Source organism: Cucurbita moschata, unplaced genomic scaffold (assembly GCF_002738365.1).
Source record: "Cucurbita moschata cultivar Rifu unplaced genomic scaffold, Cmos_1.0 Cmo_Scf00004, whole genome shotgun sequence".
NCBI classification, from domain to species: domain Eukaryota; kingdom Viridiplantae; phylum Streptophyta; class Magnoliopsida; order Cucurbitales; family Cucurbitaceae; genus Cucurbita; species Cucurbita moschata.
The window spans coordinates 4,958,029-4,980,289 of NW_019268520.1; the positions used below are offsets into that span (position 1 = coordinate 4,958,029).

Genomic DNA, 22,261 nt, shown 5'->3' on the forward strand with positions numbered 1-22,261 from the left:
CGACGAACCCGTTCATCGAGTTTAAACTTCGAGATTTTTGTGAATCGAATTGATGCGTATGAACGATATGTTGAACGTTAAGTGGTCGTTTAAGATAGTATTAAACTACGACGATCGATCTATGTCGAACCCTTTTACGATATCATTTTCTTTTGCAACTGATATTCACATTAGAGAGGTTGCATTAAGAATATAGAATGTTCGGGAGACATTTGGATTGATTTTAAATGGTTAAATTCGAAAATTACTTTGAAACTTGAAAAAGGGAATGGTTTTGATTTAATAAATAAAAGGGTATTTTTAAAAATGAATTATATATTATTGACACATTTAAAATATTTTTTTTGGGGGGTAATTTAGACATTTATTTAAAAAGTCTATTGTCCCTTGTATTTATAGAATAATGCTTAGATTTATATATGAAAATATTGAGATGTGTTAAAAGTTATGTATAGCATGATTAGATGTTGTTTCTCTTTGTTACTACAAGCTCTTATATTATATACTTTCATGGTGCTTTTGCTTCATCGATTTTGTCGCAAAATTATACCTAATTAATACATGTACGTTTAGTTCGGGTAATCATTCTTAATTAAAGTTGAAGACCTGAGTGTTTTAAGGAGAAATCAAGGGCTAAAGTGAGTGTACCTCGACCGTAATCGATTTGTGAAGCCCCATTGACGAGGTTTGTCTCTACAAAGTAGCTTGTGAACTTAGTATCTTTATTCGACACAATAGTCTTAAGAACAACATAAAGTCGAAGTTTATCAAAACTAAGTCAAGCATGATCGCATTGGATATGAGGTTCGCCTAAAATGAAATCCGTAGGAAGACATAAGAGAGACAATGTAACATTTCAAGGTCATTACTGGCCGATATTGTCCGCTTTAGGCTGTTACATATTATCCTTAGTTTCACAGATTTAAAACGCATTATTAAGGAGAGATTTTCATACTCTTATAAGGAATACTTCATTTCATGATTATAAAACGCATTTGTTAGGGAGAAGTTTCCACAATCTTATCAAGGAATGCTTCGTTCCCCTCTCCAACCAACGTGGGATCTCACAATCCACCTTCTTGGAAGCCCAACGTCCTTGCTGACACACCACCTGGTGTCTGGCTCTAATATCATTTGTAACAACCCAAACTCACCACTAACAGATATTGTCCGTTTTGGCCTATTACGTATTGTCGTCAACCTCACGGTTTTAAAACACATATGTTAGGGAGAGGTTCCACACCCTTATAAGGAGGAATGCTTCGTTCCCCTCTCCAACCGACGTGGGATCTCACAATCCACTCTCTTAGGTGCCCAATGTCCTTGCTGACACACCACCCAGTGTCTGGCTCTTATATCATTTATAACAGCCCAAACTCACCACTAGTAGATATTGTCCACTTTGGCCTATTATGTATTGTCGTCAACCTCACGATTTTAAAACACGTATATTAGGGAGAGGTTCCACACCCTTATAAGCAATGTTTCGTTCCCCTCTCCAACCGATATGAGATCAGGACACTGAACTTCTCCATTTCACTCCTTTGAATGCCAACAAGAATAAGGTGAGGAATTCAATAGCAACTTCAAACTTAGATGCATATCAATACTGATATATAGATGATATCAAACAACAGAAAAGTATGTCATTCCTTGTATAAAATAGAACGACGCATACGACGTAATCGTTTCATATACAACCCGCAACCTACTAGCAAATGAAAACTACAACAGTAGGGCGAAACTTGCAAATAAACTACTAGAGGACCAAATGAAAGAATTGGCTGCCTGGTTCCGTGTTCTACAACTTCTGAACATTACATACCAACCAGCAACAATGACCAAAGAGTCATACAGAATCAAAAGGGCAAAAAAGAAGATCACTCCAGGCAGCAGCACAGTTGAATGACAATAACTATGACTATGTTCAACAATGGCAAATATCAAAATGCCAACACATTTCAGCTCAACCAAGATAAACAAGTTGAAAACAAAATAGATGAAGAAATGTAGAGTTGATACTTAGAGAGCAGCGATATTCTCGTTCGATCTCGATTCGTTCATTAGAACAAATCGGCTTTCTTCTTTTGCATGTCTTGCTTCCATTTTGGCAACTTATAGAATGCTTCTTTTGTTGTTCCAAATACAGTTTGGAACTCTTCATCTGAGAGATAGGCCTAAGAAAACATGCCCAAACAGTTGGAACTAAGGAAGATATGTGTATTAACTCGCCAAGAAAACGAATACGAGACATACCTCTCTCTTTTTCAGATCAATTCCGGTCACTGGGTTATCGGATCTGGCCTTCAGTCGATCGTAACTAAAAACAGCTAGACTACCATTCTCTTCCTGCAGGCCCTCTTGATTTACATCTGCATCGTCGGAATGGTTTTTTGATACAGGAGTCGTTTCCCATCGCTCCTTAAGATCCAAGACTTCTTCAGGGCTCTCTATTTGTTCAGCTGCCACCATTTAATGCACCATATTCAGTTCTTTGATATTCAAATCTTTACTTATCTAACTCAAACTAACAGCTAAAAGAAGAAATCGATGCGAGCTAGAAGGCAATGTGGTGCTATTAGATTAACCCGTTATCCACCCGAATTTTTCGATAGAGAAACGAAGCGGAAAAGTCTTCTAACCTGGAACGTTACTCTCTGGAGGAGGAGAGGAATCATTAGGCTTTTTCTTTTCAGCAGTAAGAACAGATGAAAGAGCAGCTACAGCTGCTGCCCTTTGTGAGCCTTTCCCTCTGCCCGATACTCTCGATGTAGAAGATGCCTTTGCAGGCGACGACTTAAAAGCAGAGGTCAAGGCAGCTAGAGCTTCAGCACGTTGCCTCGGACCGCTTCCCTGGCTAGATCCATTGGACTTATCTAGACTCTGCCAATCAATGGCCAATCAAATCAACTTGAAATTAACCTTACTCTTTAAAATCACACACAAGAAGTTATTGTGCTGTGTCATTACCAAGTGGGTGGATTTATCTGCAGATGGATTAAATGCAGACGACAAGGCAGCTAAAGCTGAAGCTCTCTGCGTTGGTCCTCCTCCTTGGTTCCCATTTGACTTTTCCTATCTCAACAAGAGCATGAAAAATCAGATAATATTATCTTTATAATCTCATACCAAGAACAGAGGCTTCTTTAAGTAGAAGCTAGAGGAAGTTGATTACCTCCACATTATGTCCAATGCCAAAGAGTAAAGTCACCTTCTTTTGGAATGAGTTCCCTTGAACCTGGGTTCCATCCAAAGATTAAAACACTGCATATGGCAACTCAAATAAATCGTTCCAATTGCACACGCTAATTTTCATTTTACAACAAAGTGTGTATTAGGGTGTAACAGCCCAAGTCCACCGCTAGCAGATATTGTCCTCTTTGGGCTTTCCCTCAAGGTTTTAAAATGCGTTTATTAAGGAGAGGTTTCCACACCCTTTTAAGGAATGCTTCGTTCCCTTCTCCAACTGACGTGGGATCTCACGTAGGGGCTTCTAGCATTTGTGCAAATTAACTTGGATGCCCAAAGAACCAAATCGGTAACAGCTAAAGATAAAGTCCGTATTAGATGCTTCTACGCTTCGCAAGTTTATTTGTTCTTACGGGAGGATGCTATTGAAGGTTTTGCTTTTCCCTTTTTTACAAAAAACGGAGTATGTAACTACAAGCAGAGAATGGAAGTGATCATATTATCAAAATTTCATGGCCAACTATGAAGTATTAAAAACATCATTTTTTGCGACAAACTTAACAACAGCATAAATTTGTTGAAAGTTTGCAAGATTTATAGGATTAAGCAATAAACGAGTAATCAAAGTTCGAGCACATACAATGGCCTTGGAATAATCCCATGAGAAGTACGTCGTGAAGAAGCATGGCTCGTTTCCTTCCGAGACTTTATACAACGGCACGTTAGGAGACAATCCCTCTAGACATGCAGCCATCTCCACATATTTCTGGAAAAAAAAAAAAACGAAACGCAACATGAATGAAAGCAAATTGAAATGTGCACGATATAGTTCTACGACTCCTACCTGACCAATTTCCCAAGCATTTTGCTTTTCTTTCGGGTCAACGGAATGACCAATCCATATAAACACTTCAGCTTGAGTGTCAAGTATCAAGATATCCTCTGTCAACAGATCATCTTGAGAAAAGTTGTAAATTTCCTCTACCTGCGCATGATAAATTTAAGATCATAATACTGCATCTGGTTAACTTTTTCATTAACAAGGAATCCAAATATTCACCTGGAACTTTCCTTTAAGAACAAATGCGAAGATCAACCACCAACAGGGAAGCAGTTAAGAATGAAAAGTCAGCAATGATAACAGTTGAAAACGAAATGAGATAATTTCTTGTAACGTACAAAAGAACCTATGTCACCTTGACTGAACGAAAATGCATACAAGTGGGGATCCCTGACAATATCCTGAGATACTTTTTTACTGTTGTAACTTTGTTTCCCTCCAAGTGGAAACCAGAAGGTTGAACTCTCTGTTCCTTCCTTTGCATGTTTCACAGTAGCACCTGGCTGTGTTAGAGACAAAATAACAACCGAGTTAACAAATATCAGTATACATATACGAAAAGAAGAACGAGACAAGATATCTTCGAACGCTAAAAAACGATACTTCTAATCTGTAATTATCGAAAGATGAAAGAAAAGCTATACAAGAAAATCTACTATTGTAACTTGGGTTTGGCTCCTTTTGTTGGGCTATCTTTTTGTATGCCCTTTTGTGTCCTTAACATTTCCATTATTTTAACTCTTAGAAAAAGTTTCTATAATAGTCCAAGCCCACCGCTAGTAGATATTGTCCTCTTTGAGCTTTCCCTTTTAGGCTTCCCCACAAGGTTTTTAAACTGTGTTTGCTAGGGAGAGGCTTCTACACCCTTATAAAGAATGATTCATTCTCCTCCCCAACCGATGTTGGATCTCGCAATCCACCCTCCTTCGGGGCCTAGCATCCTCGCTGGCACTCGTTCCTCTCTCTAATCAATGTGAGATCTCACTATCCACTCCCCTTCGTGGTACAGCGTCCTCGCTGGCACACCGCGTGTCTGGCTCTGATACCATTTATAATAGTCCAAGTCTACGGCTAGTAGATATTATCCTCTTTGAACTTTCCTTTCTAGACTTCCCCTCAAGGTTTTTAAAAGCGTCTGCTATGGAGAGGTTTCCACACCCTTATAAAGAAACTTCTTTCTCCTCCCAAACCGATGTTGAATCTCACCGTTTCCATGAAGAAAAAAAATGTATCAATATGCTTAAAACCCCAATTTTATATATTTCACTTCAATAATGATGGACTTATATTTCTTTTTGTTCATTTTTTTAGAAAGTAAACAAATAAATAAACGTTTGAACACTTAAGCTCAAGTGTCAATAAATTCTTTTACATATGTTCATAAGTGTCCAATGCATATCCATTGTGCTCAACAAATACTCACTATCGTCTGATAAGACATCTCAGCTGTTCTGGACATCCAAATTGTCGAACTAGTACCTGACGTGGAGTGACTATAGTGCTTAATAAGTAACCCAAATGTCAAATTATCCACTGTTTGTCAGACACAAACTCGTAGTCCAAACAAAAGTTTGGATGTGACACATGCAAAGGAAGATTTGTAACCATTCAAGGATAAAATGTTTGAGACCTTACCTTTAGAAACTCTGCGACTTTTGCAGCTAACTGTTGCTGCTCGAATGTACTTTGGTTTCCATGCCATGAGAAAACGGAAGAGCCAGATTGCAGGACAAAACACTCCGTAGAGTTCAATGACGTCGCAACCTAAAGAATCAGAAGTTTAGACATTACCGTAACACTTGAATATTAAATGGCTCAAATTAGAAACAGACTTCCAGCATAAACATGGGGCATTCCCAATGACAATGTTAAACATCATTTCCAGTCAGCTTGAATATATATGCACATATATATTTCAAACGTCAAGAGGGATGGTTGAAAGGCATTTAAAATAGCATGAACTGCAGGTAACATAGCAAAAAAATGATCAAAATCACTAGAACATACAGCTTCAACTTGCACTGCTTTATTGTTGTGAATGGATGTTTGAGATATCCTAATGAGGGCAACAGAATCTGCCGTGTAAGTCTCATCAGCCAAAGCTTTATCAGCAATGACTTTCTTGTAACTAGAACTCAAGCCACCCTGCAGCAAAGTTCATTAAGAAAATGATGGTTATCTCTCTCTCTCAGGGACCCTCTCAGTCCCACATCAGAACCTTGTAAAGGAAACTACATCACCTTGAGGACTACAAAAGGTTGAAAGAGGGCAATAAATTGGGGTGGCTCTTTGCCTTCAAATATGCGACCCTGCAAGAAAATATATGATAAGGAAAATTTCAAAGATAGAAACTATTTTATCATCTATACTTCATGATTATGTTACCTGAACAGGCCTCCCTTTCAGCGAGTTGAACATTGTATTAGTCAACCGTGTCGCCATCTTTTGATCTTCCTGAGGTTTGAAATATATAGGAAATGGTTTGACAACAATTAAACAATAAACAGATGTTTATGCACAAATGCACTTAAATGTGTTATGAAATTGAAATGTTAGGTTAATAAGAAAACATCCCCACACTTTTTGAACGGATTACAAGCAAATTTTTTTTTATAGGAAACAATAGTGACTTTCATTAGATCAAGAAAAATACTATGGTGATGAGAATCCACCTAAAGCCAAGGAAATTAAAGAAAGATCCTCCAAAGTGTATCACACAGTAGGGAAGGCTAGAATGCGTCTACAAGGGAGAGGTTTTCAAACCCTTATAAGGAATGCTTCGTTCCCCTCTCCAACCGATGTGGGATATCACAATCCACCCCCGTGGGGACCTAGCGTCCTCGCTGGCACACCATCTGGTGTATGGCTCTGATACCATTTGTAACAACCAAATCCCACCGCTAGCAAATGTTGTCCGCTTTGGCGCGTTATGTATCGCCGTCAGTCTCACAGTTTTAAAACGCGTCTACTAGGGAGAGGTTTCTACACCCTTATAAGGAATGGTTCGTTCCCCTCTCCAATTGATGTGAGATCTCACAACCACATTGCAAGTTAAAGCGTATACTTTATAATAGTTAGATTTTCACAAAATAAATCCTAAGCTGACTAACCTCAATGCTGTCCTTTCCAAACCAAGAGCACAAGAAATAATCTTCTTTCCTCTCACCAGAGTGGTAGGTATAAAGAATGATGTAGCAGTCTCCACTGTAAAATTTACCAATATCCTCTTCTGGCAATGAAGTTTTGGCACTGCCATTGATTCGCCATACCTGGAGAATGAAAAAAACCATCAAGAACCCAATTATACAATCAAAACTAATTTAGTCATTTTAAACAACCAAAACTAAGTATCATTTAAACCTCCATTTTTCCACCTCCCTCCAGCAAGGGTGGAACTTCCTCATTCACTGGTGCACTCTTTGTTAGTCCCTTGAGACCAAGACCTTGTTGCTTCAATAGAGCTATTTACAAAAAGAGTACCATACTGAATAATACTTGAAGCAAACGGAATAGAAAACTCCTTTTATAAATTGGATGTGATAACTACCAGCTACTTTTCCCCTTCCTTCCTCAGCACCGGTAGTCGCTGATCCAACTGGCCAGGACTCAAAGTTGGACTTAAAAGAATGTGTTTCATAACCTTGTATAACCCGAGTAACACGAGTTGCCTTTGGCCTATTCTGGCTGGCAATAAATTCCTGAATATAAAGTATTGTTTTGATAAATCTCGTGCATAGCGTTAATTAGTAGAAATTTTGGCACGGGGGCTTACCTCGGCTACTTGAATTGCTGCTTTTCGCTCCTCTACTTGTGTCACTCTTCCAACCCAGACAAATACTTCAGCACCGCAGTCCAGCAGATAACACTTATTATTTTCCAACAGGGACTTCGATAGTTCGCCATCAACAACTTTTACTTCACCACCATCAACGCTAAAAAAAATCGACAAAAATTAGAAATATGTGCTTCCAGGAGTGAGGTTCAAATGCCAAAGTTAAGAAAATATCATTAATCACAGAAAACTTTAAATTCCAATGATCTTATATGCTTCTTCAAAAAAAATTCTTAAACAAAACAAGAGCAAATTTTCAAAATGGAGGAACACTTTCTCATGTGAGTTCATTTGCTTGTGAATATCAAAATAGGCTCATAAATTTCGGTCTGAACTGTATTAGGCTAGGAGTCATTATCCATTCTAAATCGTTTGCCACACGAAAATTCCATAAATTTTCTTAAACTAAAATCAGGTAATGCCAACACAAACCTGTGAAGCTTAGCAGGAGTAGATTCTGGAATTATGTCGTCTTCACTAGCAATTTTCTTCCCAATAGGTGCAAAGCCACCAAATAGGACCCAAAACTCACCAGAGTCCGACTCTGTATCCAACTTCCCGTCGTCTAGTATGTTTAAAATAATGCTTAACTCAATGTATTGCAAATGGAAATCATCAACCATGAATAAAAAACATAATTGAACGGGGCACGGATGGACTATAAAACATGGGGATGGTCAAAAAACATTAGTATATATTCTATTCCTACCAACAATTGCAACATCGCACTTCCCCTCGTGATTTTTATCCTTCAAGAATTGAACCACTTCCAAAGCTTTTGCCCTCTCCTGGATATTAGAGTTTGCACCATTGAACTGAAATATCTTGCTCTCGGTGTCCAAGATGAACACATCATCATGATTTAGTGATGAACGAGCAAAGGGAACCTGGATAGCCAAATGCAAAAGTAAACATCAAAACTCCATGTCACTGGAAGAAACGCTGTTGAATATACAAACTCCTGGAAAGAAAAATCAAGTGCCTGTTTCATTCGGATAACTCGCTTTCCTCTACAGACATACAATCGTGTTTCAAATTGTTCTTCCTCGGGTTTCTTAAATCCAGATGCGACACCTCCCTCCAATGGTATGATACAAGGTTTGAAGTATGACAAGAATTTTTCTGATTCGTGGCCTTGAATTTCTCTGTGTTGTACTGCACGTCCTCCAAGAGACGCATCAAGCTCCACAGTTTTAATAGCTGCAGTTCCTGCTTCATCCTAACACAAAAGCCAAAGACAATCAAGTCCTAATAAAACAAAATTCACCTTTCAGTTCTCAATGAGGAAAAGAGGAAGATGAATTAAGGAGATGATACCTGACTAGTATCTCTTCCAATCCAAAAGTGTATATCATAGAGGTAAGAACCACCTTTGCCCTGAGATGTCTGCATAAAAAGTAAAGATCTAGTTCAATAACAAAGACATATCACAAGATTCGCAAGCATTAAAGACGAGAAGAACTAGAATGAAATGCCTGCAGTATTATGTAACTATCCCCCATGTAAAATTTCCCATGGTCCGACTTTGGCAACGGAACAGGCTGAAAGTTCTCAATTCGCCAGATTTCTGTTCCACTAAAGGAAATTAAGTTCAACATCTAAAACTTCTGAGACATGCTCTAAATATAATCCATCACATACAAGAAACTACAGTCAAATATTCTATCGAATCGCACTTCCATATTATTAGTATCCAAATAACACGACAAGTATACAGCTCTAATCTCGAATGAATTACAGAACATTATTTTCCAGACGAACAAGTTTCGAAGTTTTCTAAGGATACACTCTTTGTCCAACTGCCTGAAATGCAGGATCCAAGGCTTTGGCAGAGCTAGACATTGGAGAATATTTCTCTGCTACTGTCTCTTTAGTTTCAAGAGAAACTGACAGATTTTAAATTACTGAATCTGAACTCTGGATATGCCACAAGAATTCACTGCAAGAAGAGAGAAAACAGGGGTGTCAAACAGAGTACAATGGTGATAAATCAGTGGAAAACAAGAAAATAAAAGATACGTGAACAGACTTATAAAATTCAATGCAAGCAAAACAATATGAGCTATTTCTTAATGTATTTTCTTGCATTTTTCCCCTTTGCTAGACCTTACATCGCCACTCAAACAAACATCTTAGATCTTCATCTCACAGAATCCTTTGAGCATGGCAATGTAAGTTCAGTCACTGATCTTCACCACATAACCACACATTAGAGAATTCCATGAGCAAGGATGCCCTTCTATTTCAGTTTCTCGATGCCGATGCAAACATCGTTTAGGAGACATGAATGACAAAAGTACTCCCTTAAAACTTCTGACAAGAGACAATCCATGTTTTTTTACCAAGAACAATGCATTCTTCTTCCACCCTCAAAATTATAATCAGTATGCTCTTTAAGATTAAGTCAGCTGCTGTAGTCCAAATCTCAGATGTGGAAGAACAATCCAGAGAACAAATCTCATTGTTTTGTTAGCACTGGACGATATCGGCTGCTGTAATCAAGCATTGATATCAATTCTAAATTGGGAGATTTGCTTAGCCTAACAATTACCCATATCCAAGTTGCTAGATTCTCCTCGAAATAATGGATGAACTACAATATCAAACTTCAAGTACACAGTAAGAACGCATACAAATGAGATAGAACAAGTCCAAAACATTTATAGATCACCAATAAAAGGATCAACAATAAACCACAAAGTGGCATGTCCCAATCAGATCAAAGCTTCGATGGCATCTGAACCAGATATGAACACAACAAGAACAAACAAACAAAACCCAGAATGAAAAAATCAAAAACAAAACGAAGAAACACCCAGATCAAAAGAACAATCACATGGGGTTAGCGATTAAAGACGAGATCAGCGATAAACAAAGCCCAATCGAATTGATTCAGCTGACCTGCACGGAGATCTCCCACACCCTCTGGAAACAAAGGGTGGAGGAGAGAGGAGTGAGTAAGAAACGCAAGAAAGCGGAATGGGAGAAGACGGGGCCGCAGAGCTGGCAATAAAGAATGATATAGAAGATAGTTGGAAAAAGAAAAGTGGGAATTATTGCTGTATGTGTCTAATTTTTCTTCTCTCTCTCTCTCTCTCAATTCAACTTTTCAGGCTTTTGAGATAACAATTCAGGGCGAGAAAGAGAGCAATCAAAGTTTGGTTGGGTCGCTCGAATTACAGTGGAACAAGAAAACGGAAACACACGGAGACGAGATGGAATTGAAAATCGTTATTTAAGGGAAGGGATCCGTTGACGATGGCACCGCCCAATTGGGGCCCTGTTTTTTCTTCGATGGCTCTTCCGATTCTGTCGTGTTTGGTAATTCCGCCAAGCGATTGGATGAGTTGGGTATGAAATTTCTTAGAAATTAAGATTGAAATGACGAACTTTGACAAGAACACCTTATCCAAATGGTATGAACCTCAAGCTAGTTTTGCAAGTTCTTGGTTCGTGGGGCATTATGGTTTTGACACGATAATGATCGATTTTAAGAGAAACCCGAATCTCGTTATACTTTTTTTCGTTCGTCTTTCGGCTTCGTTGAATCTTAGACAAGGTTCTATTTCGCTCATGAAACTAACTCATACCGAACATAAAAAATTGCAAATAAGTTTTTTCCAATCTAAGAGCAACCAAAAGAGATTAGGATACGTGAGATCCTACGTTGGTTGGAGAACAGAACGAAACATTCCTTAGAAGGGTGTGAAAACTTCTCTTTAGTAGACAGTTTTAAAATTGTGGAGCTAACAACGATATATAACAGGCCAAAAGCAGACAATAAAAATTGAGGTATTACGGGATCGAAAACGTAGTACTCACTAAGCAAATTTTTATCGACAGTGTCTGAAAACGTTACCTACCAAATTACTACTAAAAGTTATAACATTAACCGTGAAAGTGGTCGTATATTTAATATATTAACGATCATAATAACATGTTATATACCTAGCTCGAGCATCAGCCTTTTTAATGCAACGTGCATATGTCCTAAATCAAAAAGTAATCAGCTTGTATCCTCTCAGTACTTTTTGGCACGTGTACTCGAGTTTTTGTCTTCTCAAAATAAGTACTTCTAACCACATCAAATTTACATCATTGAAAATAATGATCATCGAAGCCTAATAGAAATAATAGAGACCTATCCTCTTATTTTGCTTTCAATACGATTAAAATAATTTTCTTGAATTAAATTACTGAAATAATAAGAAAAAATCGCTTTAACAAATATCTTTCTGCACGGTTAAAAAAATATCATTAAATATTTATAATAAAAAAGAAAACGTGCCTCTAGTCGTTTATGACTTTTTATTATCCTCTCTTCAATTTGGTCTCGATATGGTATCATAGAAAGACATATTTATTGTACTGAGTAGACATAGAAAAATATTTGGCCGTGAGTATATATATTGTCATGACTTGCGATAAAAGTGTGGAAACCTCTTCTTAATAGACACGTTTTTTAAATTGTGAGGCTAACGATGATGCATAACGAGTTAAAGCGGACAATATTTACTAGCGGTGGCTTGAGTTGTTACAAATGGTATAAGAGCCAGACACCGAGCGGTGCGAGGTATTGATCGGAGTAAGATTAAACTCCTTTATAGACCGTTTTAAAACTATAAAGTTGACGACTATACGTAATGGACTAAAACAATATGAGAAGGTCTTGTAAGGATCACTCATCAGCGTTTTTATTGGAAGTGCTTATAGAAAAATGGGTTTGCTCGAAAGCAATCTCGCTCGAAAATGGGAACTGATTTCTGAAAGAACTTCGTTTTCCCAAGGGATTCAGGCTCTAGCCGATTGAGCCATGGCTTCCACACTATCAACTGTAGAATCGATTGATTTGGACGTTTCTCAGTTCTGCCATACGCCTTTTTACTGGTAATCAATCGACGATCCTTTTCGTTCATCTGCTGAATCCTTCGTGTGAATTATTCTCTATTTTATCATTGTTTCTCTGTTCTTGTACATTTTTTTTGTTAATATCTTCATGAGGTTCTTCTCACGATATGCTGCGAAAATTTATCCGGAATCGGATAGGGTATATTTATTAATAATGGAGATTCATACTTATAATACAGTCTTGAATTCGTGTTTCTAAAATGCTGAAGAGGATTTATTGTGGGCTCGATTCTAGGTTTTTGACCTCATAGCGCTAATTCATTGACGAAAAGGAAGTGTAATTAAGTGTTTCGTGCTTTCGATTTTGCAGTGAGGAGAATGTATATTTTCTATGCAAGAAATTATGTACAAACAGAATGGATGATGCAACGGGAGCTGATCTTTTTGTTGTTTTCATTTCTAATGAGAAGAAGCAGGCACGTATGTTATTCTTTCTCTAGTGATTTGGCCATTTCTGAGGATGAATCAGTTCTGCTAAATGACTCTAGGCATTTCTTATTGCTATTCGAAGTATCATTTTTGGCCATTGGTAGCCCTAGGTTTAATAGTGATATTGTGAGATCTCATATTGGTTGGAGAGGAGGAACGAAACATTCTTTATAAGAGTGTGGAAACCTCTCCCTAATAGACACGTTTTAAAATCGTGAGGTCGACGGCGATACGTAATGGGCCAAAGCGGACAATATTTGCTGGCAGTGAGCTTGGGCTGTTACAGATGGTATCAGAGTCGAGCACCGAATGGTGTGCTAGCGAGGACGCTGGCCCCCCAAGGGATTGTGAGATCCTACATTGGTTGGAGAGGGGAACGAAGCATGCCTTATAAGGGTGTAGAAACCTCTCCCTAGCGTACGCTTTTTAAAACTGTGAGGCTGACAGCGATATGCAATGGGCCAAAGCGGATAATATCTGTTAGTGGCGAGCTTGGGCTGTTACAATGGTATTAGAGTCAGACATCGAACGGTGTGCTAGCGAGGACATTGGGCCCCAAGGGAAGTAGATTGTGAGATCCCACATGGTTGAAGAGAGGAACGAAGCATTCCTTATAAGGGTGTGGAAACCTCTCCCTAGCATAGCGTTTTAAAACTGTGAGGCTGATGACGATACGTAACGGGCCAAGTCGGATAATATCTGCTAGTGTTGGGCTTGGGCGGTTACAGTATTCATGTTCTCTTAGCGTACGCTTTTAAAGAAACAGAAAGCTGTTTAGAATAGTAGAAGACGGTTAAAAACATTTGGCACCTCGTAGTTTTCATTGTTTCCTGTTGGAGTTCCCCTTCTAATTCATTTTTGTAACTACACAGTCTCTTGTGTAGCTCTCACTTGGATGTGATTTTTAATCTTTTGCCCTACGGGTTTCTGAAAGGCTTCTCTTGTTTCTCTTTTCATTTTATTTTATCAATGAAATTGTTGTCTTGTTTCTTATTGCAAATGAAGTATTTGCTCTGGAACAAGATTACTCTTAAGCCCGGTATTGATCATTTTGTTCAGGTTAGATAAAATTTTGTTAAAATTCCTCTTTCCCTGAGTGAAATCCTTGTTAACAAATTATAATTCTAACTCCTCCCACTCCCCCAAAAAAATTGTTTAGATTCCCCTTTGGCATCAAAAAGCCAGCAAAAGAGAAGATGGTCTTGTTTTGTGGGATTACCATGTGATTTGCGTTCAGGTAAGATAGTCTATCCTGCTTTAATAATAGTTGTTCGAGTCGTAATTACTCAGCAAGTTGCATCAGATCTTTATTTTGATCATTGTTGCAAGCTTTTATTGTTTTCTACTTTTGAGATGTTGAGCTCATTTCAATTGACAGAGAAAAACAGAAGGTGAATTTCCTTTTATAGTGTGGGATTTAGACTCCACTCTTCCTTTACCTATCCCTCTGGGCAGCTACGTGTCGCAAGCTATCAGGCCATCGTTTCAAATCTCCCCCGAGTATCAAAGGTAAAGCCCGTCAGCTACAACTTTTTTTTTGTCTAATGCATACGTCACAATTATCAGGTCGTTGCATTTTATTGGTTGAAAAACATTTGGGACTATGTGTTCTTAAAAGTGTAACTCAAGCTTGACTCATGTTGATCAAATTTTTAATCAAAAGCTGCTATTCCTGGGGACAGGCTTTTCAGAATCATCCATGCTCCAATATTTTTTCGTCACTTCGCATCTGATAGAAGGCACATGAAAGATTCCCATGGAAATTGGATTGCTAAACCCCCTGACTATGAAGCCATTGTTGCTGAAGGTAAATGCCTGCCCCTAATGGGTAATCAAATATCATGTTCATGTACGCCGTTGATGCATTGTTTGTTTTGATGATAAACTGGTTGGTGATTGCTTCTGAGTTTCATTTTTATTTATTTGTTTGTTTATTTTATTATTTTTTGGCGAAGAACTGTGTTGAAAAACTTGAGAACTCTTAAATTGGGCATTAACGATTCTGGAAAATTACGTGTTGAATAAAACACCATGGTTGCATGCTTTGCTTTGTCACTTATTTGTCTTAAGTGGATCAATTTCTAGACTAGGCTTCCCTACCATATTTGATAGGAGTTTTAGGAACTAGAAAGCTTACTATTGGTTTACATGATGATTGTGGCTATGTCATCCAACCTGTCTATTAATTGTGAACTCTCTAAGCTGTCTTCTTAGGCGTCTCTCTTGGGTTGTGAGGTGAACATTTGGCCTTGGTCCCGGAAAAGTTTAAAAAATGTCTCTCCTCTTGGAGAAATGCCTTTTTTTTTTTTTTCAAGCGAGGGAGAGTTACCTGTAACGGCCCAAACCCATTGCTAGCAGGCATTGTCCTATTTAGGCTTTCCCTTTTGGGTTTCCCCTCAAGGTTTCTAAACGCGATTGCTAGGGAAAGGTTTCCACACCCTTATAAAGAATGTTTCATTCTCCTCCCCAACTGATGTGAGATCTCACAATCCACCCCCTTTAGGGTCCAGCATCCCCATTGACACTCATTCCCTTCTCCAATTGATGTGGGACCCCTCAATCCACCCCCTTTGGGGCCAGCGTCCTTGTTGGCACACCATTTCATGTCCACCCCCCTTTGGGGCTTAGCCTCCTTGCTGGCACATCGCCCGGTATCTGGCTTTGATACCATTTGTAACGGTCCAAGCCCACCACTAGCAGTATTGTCCTCTTTAGGCTTTCCCTTTTGAGCTTTCCCTCAAAGTTTTCGAGGTTCTTAAAACGCGTCTGCTAGGGAGAGGTTTCCACATTCTTACAAAGAATGTATCGTTCTTCTCCCTAATCAAAGTGAGATCCCACATGGAAGAAACTATTAATTTTGATTTTTAGTTTATTGTTCAAAACCGGTTTTGAAGTTTGAAATCTAAAATGTTTCTAGATAGAATATCTATTGAATGTCCTTGGCTTTACTTGTTTGAACTCAAGGTTGACGACGATATTCTTTTGATGTTTCCTCATGTACTGTCCTGGATATCAGATGGAACTATTCACAACCTGTATGAGTACATGGAGATCAAGGCGGCCGATGTATATACGAACAACATCGATGTGAAAGATGCAGTTTTTTCTCAAAAACTTGGAGCGGCCGCAAATGATCTGGAGGAGTTTTTCTCTCAAATTCTTTAAACAAGAATGAGAAAGATCTGGTATGCATCTGAAAGGTTATGTTTCCCTCTCTATACTTGAAACTTGAAAGTCTGATGATTACTTGAAAGTTGGGTTCAATGCATTGTTTTACCCTGAAAAACCCTGGAGCTGCTTTCTCAAATTAGGAATTTTATAGTCATTTATTAAGTTTATGCGGTTGCTTATGCATGTAGTGATACTGACTGGGGTCCTGGGGATGGATTATTGTGCTACCTCTCTAGAGTTCAGCCCATTGGAACCGGTTGCTAACTTGTAAGATATTTTTAATAATCACTTTCAAGGCCCTCCCAGGAAGGAGGAGAGAAATTTTAAAATAATCTTTTGATTCGAGATTTTGGAAAACCATGTGTCACGGTTGTACTTTTTCAACCATGCGGCGTCGTGATCTTGACACGCTCACGACCAGCCTTAAGGGGAACTCAAACTCCATCTACATTTTTCGCCCGATTTTGTGACTTTGTTGGACCTTAGGCGAAATTTGTCTTTGTCAATTGAGCATTGCTTGTGCGGAATCCAAGCTTGTTCGACCACACATGTCGCTTATGCGTGCATGTTCAATCGTCTATGACACAGCCAACTGACCTCTACACTAGGCCAAGTTATCCAACTCAACCATGCCTGTACCCGGGGCCAAGGAGTAACAGCTCAAGCCCGGCTGTTACACCATGCTCCAAGAATCTATGAGAACTCTTTATAGTAAATATTGGACTTTTTATAATGAGTACAACGCTACTGACATAAAATACATACCATCAATCCATCCTGAGATTAGAGGAAATCTTTCCACTCTCCCAAACTTACTTGGCAAGAACTATCTTTCAAATTGAGGGGAAAAACGTTCTAGCCCGGATTTTTAAGATGATCTTCTCTAGGATGACTGAAAGAGTTGGAAGCTCTCTCAATGGTTAAAGCTCATGCCAGACAGTAACTTTTTTTCTAGGGAAATTTGCACACGTAGTTCTGGCCAAGGTTAGTAGGGATAGAAATCGAAAAAGAAGAAAAACTTACATGTTTATAGAACTCACCATTAATTTTTACGAACCAACTTATGAATATAAACAAATTTAGGCTTTATAATTAATTTATTCACACATAGAAAGTCGTACTCATTCAAGTCTAATATTACGTAATTTATTTTAGACGCATTCTATTGAACATGATATTCTATGATATGCTTATATTTTTTGTCGTTAACCCTACCCCTCGTTTCAATGAAATTTCATATTCGAAATACACAAAATTCAAATTGGTTATGATTATAATTACCTATAATATTGATTGGGTCATTCAAATTGTTTGATTAATTTATAATTTGTGGCCATAGATGCATCAATCTTTGTCATTCCGCCCTACAATATTCAGCATGCTTTGTCTGACTAATTTATAAAGTATTACTACTTATGAACAACAATATACATCAAACTAAACTTAAAATTTGATAAAGTGGTTAGATGCACACTTTTATTAATAATTTTTAAAAAATTTATATGAAATTTTGTGTCATTTTTATGATTAGACAACATTATTTTCATCGCATCACTCTTAGGTTATAACGGCTTATGTCCATTATTAGTAGATATTGTCTATTTTGATTTGTTACGTAGTCAGCCTCACAGTTTTAAAATGCATCTACTAGGGAGAGGTTTTCACACCATTATAAGGAATGCTTCGTTCCCCTCTCTAATTGATGTGGGATCTCACAATCCAACCCTTTGGGAGCCAGTGTTCTTGCTAGCACGTCGCTCGGTGTCTGCCTCTGATATTATTTATAACAGCCAAATCCCACTGCTAGTAGATATGTTCGCTTTGACTCGTTACGTACCGGCATCAACTTCATAGTTTTACAACACGTCTAATAGGAAGAAGTTTTCACACCTTTACAAGAATATTTTGTTCCTCTCTCCAACTGATATGGGATCGCACGTAAATAGTGTTTATATTTAAGTTTTTCTTAAAATTAAAAATAATAGAAAAAAGAGACTTACAAATTCCGCATAAATGGTAGGAATAAACCTTTTTAGGTCTAGCTTCAAATCGGCCTGATCTTCCATTATAGTTTGAAAATGAAGCAAAAGTTTGAAAATCAAAATAAGGAAAGGGCCAAAAAAAAACAACATGGAAAAAGAAATCAATGAGATTCAAAATTAAGAAAAATTGAAATTGAAGCAAATCTACCAAACATGGAGGCCATTCAATATGATCCAATTACATACATATGTCTATATGGTAGGAAGAAGAGTCTAATAATAATATAATAGGAATTAAAATATTTAAGAACACTAAACGATTTGTTCTAGAAGATTAATACAACGTTTGTGTTTTTCATTTCTAAAATTGTTATTGAGAATTATTGTTAGGTAATTTGTAGAGATCGATGTTATTGTGCATTTGAAATGAACAAAACGTGAAAAATAAAATTGAAAAAAAAAACAAGAGAAAAAACTTGTCTTTGTAACGTTTGATACTCAATATTTAAACTAGAATTTGAAATTTGGATTCAACATTGATAGTTTCGAGATTCCCGACATTCTCAGCAACGTGACTATGCTACCTATTTATCTTAAACTGCTTCTCAAAGTGAAAGACTATCTTCATAGACCGTCTTTCCTCTTGTTCTTTCTTCTTCTTTCCTTTTCTCCTCGTATGTTTCCTCTTACTCTTCACTTCTCTCACTCACTACGTATACTAAAAAAATACCTAAAACAAGTGAACGTCAAGTCGAGCACTCGTTCATTCCTTTGCCAACGCATGGACATTGGACGTTTGTTCCATGGATAAGGTACTTTTTTTTTTATTAAAGATATATTTCATCTACAAAATTAAAATCTCTCCAACAAAAATATAATCATCTAAAACAAATAAAAACATAAAATTAAAAAAAAAAAAGAAACTATTTAATTTTTTATTTTTAAAAATTAAGTCTTAAGCACTATTTTCACTTTCTCACCATTTATTTATAATAATTTTTATATATTCTAATTAAATATTTGAATTGTTAGTTAAATTTTAAAAATAAAAATAAAAATTTAATTTTTTTTTTTCATTTGAAAAACTTGCTAAGGTTTTCATAACATTCCTAAACAGATAATCAACCAAATCAAATTAATATTATATAAATAAAAAAAATAAAAAAATTAGATATTTAATTTTTATTTTTTATAATTTTTTTAATTACAATTAAAAAAAACATAAATTAAAAACAAAATCAATATAAAGTGAATAAAATAAAGTTAAAGCAAATCAAAATTTGATTTTTTCTGAATAAAATTTAACTCAAAATTACAGTCATGGGTAAAATGGTCAACCGTTTTATTTATTATTATTATTATTTGCTTATCCTTTCATTTTCACTCCAATAACATAACCCTCTTTAATTATTAATAATTCCACCACCAAACACACAAAAATAATCTTCTGATTGTAGCCGTCGACGCAACCATTATTTGCCACGTGTCTCCCTTGGCCCCACCACTCAATGAAAAAACATACACACACTTCTGTGGGCCCCACCGTTTTATAAACTTTTTTTTTTTTTTTTTTATAATTTTTAAAGAAAATTAATTATTTTTCTATTTTCTCTTCTTCTCAATCTACCATATTTTTTAATAAATTGAAAGCCTGTTTTAAAATTAATAAAAATTTAAATTATAGTTTAAAAATGCTTTCTTTTTTCACTTCTTTTTAGGAAAATATGAAAACAATATTTCAATTTTACCCCTCCTTTTTCTTTTTCCTTCTTTTATTTCTCCCTTTACAGTTTAAATTATTTTATTATTATTATTTTTGGCAGTTTTTCGTCACCTTTATATCAATTTTAATATTAAAAAATTGAGTTCCTTAAATATATTAATTTAAAAAATTTGTATTTTTTTCATGCCAATAATTATAAATAATAAAATTAAAATTACCCAGAAAGTTAAATTTGATTAAACACGCATTTATTATTATTAAGAAAATGTTAAAATTTGAATTTCCAATACTACCACAATAAAAGCAATAAAATTAAATTAAAAAAAAAAGAAGGGTCGAGCCGAGTCGGGTCGGGTCGGGTGTGAAATGGCAGGACACTCAGGAAGGTCGAGTCCAACGTTGTCCTTATCCACTTTGTTTTTGTGTTTGAAAGGCACGTGATTGTTCCCTTCGTTCCTAGATTTTAATTATTAAAATAAATAAAATAAATAAAATAAATAAAATAAATAAATAATTTATAATTATTTTCTTCTTCGTTCTTCCACGTCTTAACTGCAAAATCTGGAGTTGGTCCCACCACCTGGGCCCCACCTCCTCATTTTTACTCACACCATTCTTCCCCTACAACCGCGCCGTACCCTATAATTTCCCCTCCTTCCAACTTTATTATTTTTGGTCAACTCCCATAATAGCCCACATTACTCAACTTTTTCCCTTTTTTTTCCAAGCTTCCTTATAAATTAATAAATACATGAAAAATATTATGTTATTTTATTTTAATTAACCTACTAAAATTATTCAAATTTAGTCAATTTATTTTTAATTTTTTTATAATATAAGGTACGTAATTGTTGTATTTTTTTAATAAATTGCATCAAATATTAAATAATAATTTAATTGATACTAGATTTTTTTTTTTGGTGTTATTTATAATTTTATAAAGGGAAACTAATTAATTTTTATTTTTTTAAAAATAATATACTTAATTTATTTTCCCAATCTTTGTGATTTGACTCGTCAATTAACCGGAATTGACTACCATCTGATGTCCGCTTCCGTACGATAAGATCCAGAGCCCGAATCTATCTTATTGGCGGACGCCAGCCTTCATTACATTCTGATTTATTCGACCTCACGCACGCGCGCGCCCATCACCGGGATCTCCCTGTTCCCTTTTCTTCCCTCTTTACTTACCTAACCGGTTATCCGTCTTTCTATTCCACCGTTCTTCCCGGTTCCCGGTTCTCCCCCAAATCCCCATTTTTTTATCCTCTGCATTCATGCCCACACTGTTCCACCACGTACCTCTCTTCCAGTGGCCACCTTTCCCACGTGCGAGCTGAATATTCAATTTTATTTTATTTTTCTAAAATTATCAATAAGATTATTTTCCTCTTTGAAAACTAGTTATTTGAGGTTTTTTTTTAAAAAAGAAATTAATTAAATAATAAGATAATATAAATATATTTTTAAAATTTATAAAAAAATATTTAAGACAGATAATTATTTGTTAATATACATTTTAAATTTATTTTATTATCTATTGGTTAGGGTGTTTTAAAAAACTCAGACAAATTTCGGAAATTAAAAGAATTATTTTCTAAAGACCATTTTTTTAATCAAATATGAATTAAAATGTAAGGTGAGAAAATAAGTACGGTTTTTAAAAATAAAAAATGGATGAAAATACAAGACGAAAATAATATTTTCGCCACGTCATTAGATACTTTAGAAGATTATAGTGTGGCGGGTCGCAGTGGATTACCGCCCGCATCCACTTTAACTTTCATGTCGAGTGAATTTAGGATGAATTTGCCTGGAATTTGACACAAATGGGTGCGGTTAAATTATTTCCAAGGCTTCAACTTCCTCTGTGCAGCCTCATAATTTTATCGTGATCCAACAAATCGAATAATTCCACGCTATCCTTAAATGACGAAACTACCCCTCTTTGATCTCGTGGCGAGATGTCATTGGATGAGTAGAAAAAAGGTTGAATACGGAATATGAATGCGGAGTAGAGGAACATTACCCAGTGCGCTTTGTTTTTATGTTTTTTCCCCTTGAGTCCTCTTTTGCTGATATCGGATAGGCGATTTTCTCAAACGAGGAAAATAATATAATTTAATAAATAAATAAAAAAGAAAAATGAATAAAGTTTTTTTTTTTTTTTTTTTTTTTGGGGG

General features: G+C 36.4%; 2 protein-coding genes across 6 annotated transcripts; one reads left to right on the top strand and one right to left on the bottom strand.

Annotated features, from left to right (window-relative positions):
- Window positions 1–1,621: 1,621 nt before the first annotated feature.
- LOC111442305 (villin-3-like) lies at window positions 1,622–11,212 on the bottom strand. Its single transcript, XM_023079654.1, has 24 exons — window positions 10,764–11,212; window positions 9,649–9,801; window positions 9,338–9,437; window positions 9,180–9,248; window positions 8,845–9,081; window positions 8,572–8,749; window positions 8,295–8,427; window positions 7,803–7,962; window positions 7,578–7,728; window positions 7,391–7,491; window positions 7,141–7,299; window positions 6,416–6,484; window positions 6,271–6,339; window positions 6,038–6,175; window positions 5,666–5,794; window positions 4,386–4,533; window positions 4,250–4,260; window positions 4,034–4,174; window positions 3,830–3,955; window positions 3,176–3,238; window positions 2,971–3,075; window positions 2,643–2,883; window positions 2,257–2,462; window positions 1,622–2,177 (listed from the first exon to the last, which is right to left on the bottom strand). Exons 2-24 carry the CDS (start codon window positions 9,702–9,704, stop codon window positions 2,064–2,066), a joined length of 2,904 nt encoding a protein of 967 aa, XP_022935422.1. The 5' UTR covers window positions 9,705–9,801; window positions 10,764–11,212; the 3' UTR covers window positions 1,622–2,063.
- Window positions 11,213–12,568: 1,356 nt separating this feature from the next.
- Window positions 12,569–18,295, top strand: LOC111442308 (protein N-terminal glutamine amidohydrolase). 5 transcript variants are annotated; one of them, XM_023079660.1, is made up of 8 exons: window positions 12,569–12,749; window positions 13,081–13,186; window positions 14,205–14,258; window positions 14,359–14,436; window positions 14,578–14,708; window positions 14,882–15,006; window positions 16,216–16,384; window positions 18,022–18,295. In XM_023079660.1, the coding sequence occupies exons 1-7, from the start codon at window positions 12,676–12,678 to the stop codon at window positions 16,362–16,364; spliced, it is 717 nt and encodes a 238-aa protein (XP_022935428.1). In that variant the 5' UTR covers window positions 12,569–12,675; the 3' UTR covers window positions 16,365–16,384; window positions 18,022–18,295. The 5 variants fall into 5 exon arrangements, with proteins under 5 accessions (XP_022935428.1, XP_022935427.1, XP_022935426.1 ...); XM_023079659.1 differs by lacking the exon at window positions 18,022–18,295 and adding an exon at window positions 17,215–17,565; XM_023079658.1 differs by lacking the exon at window positions 18,022–18,295 and having other exon boundaries at window positions 16,216–16,553.
- Window positions 18,296–22,261: the final 3,966 nt, after the last annotated feature.

What these genes read in the sequence shown, in the direction of transcription:
- LOC111442305 (XM_023079654.1), bottom strand. Translation starts at nt 9,704, where the DNA reads ATGTCTAGCTCTGCCAAAGCCTTGGATCCTGCATTTCAGGCAGTTGGA. An exon ending in AGGGAGGTGGAAAAATGGAG is followed by an intron (nt 7,300 to 7,390) that starts GTTTAAATGATA and finishes TTCATTCTCCAG; the next exon opens with GTATGGCGAATCAATGGCAG. An exon ending in AAGTCGCAGAGTTTCTAAAG is followed by an intron (nt 4,534 to 5,665) that starts GTAAGGTCTCAA and finishes TCTCTAACACAG; the next exon opens with CCAGGTGCTACTGTGAAACA.
- LOC111442308 (XM_023079660.1), top strand. Translation starts at nt 12,676, where the DNA reads ATGGCTTCCACACTATCAACTGTAGAATCGATTGATTTGGACGTTTCT. An exon ending in ACCATGTGATTTGCGTTCAG is followed by an intron (nt 14,437 to 14,577) that starts GTAAGATAGTCT and finishes TTCAATTGACAG; the next exon opens with AGAAAAACAGAAGGTGAATT. An exon ending in ATCTCCCCCGAGTATCAAAG is followed by an intron (nt 14,709 to 14,881) that starts GTAAAGCCCGTC and finishes TCCTGGGGACAG; the next exon opens with GCTTTTCAGAATCATCCATG.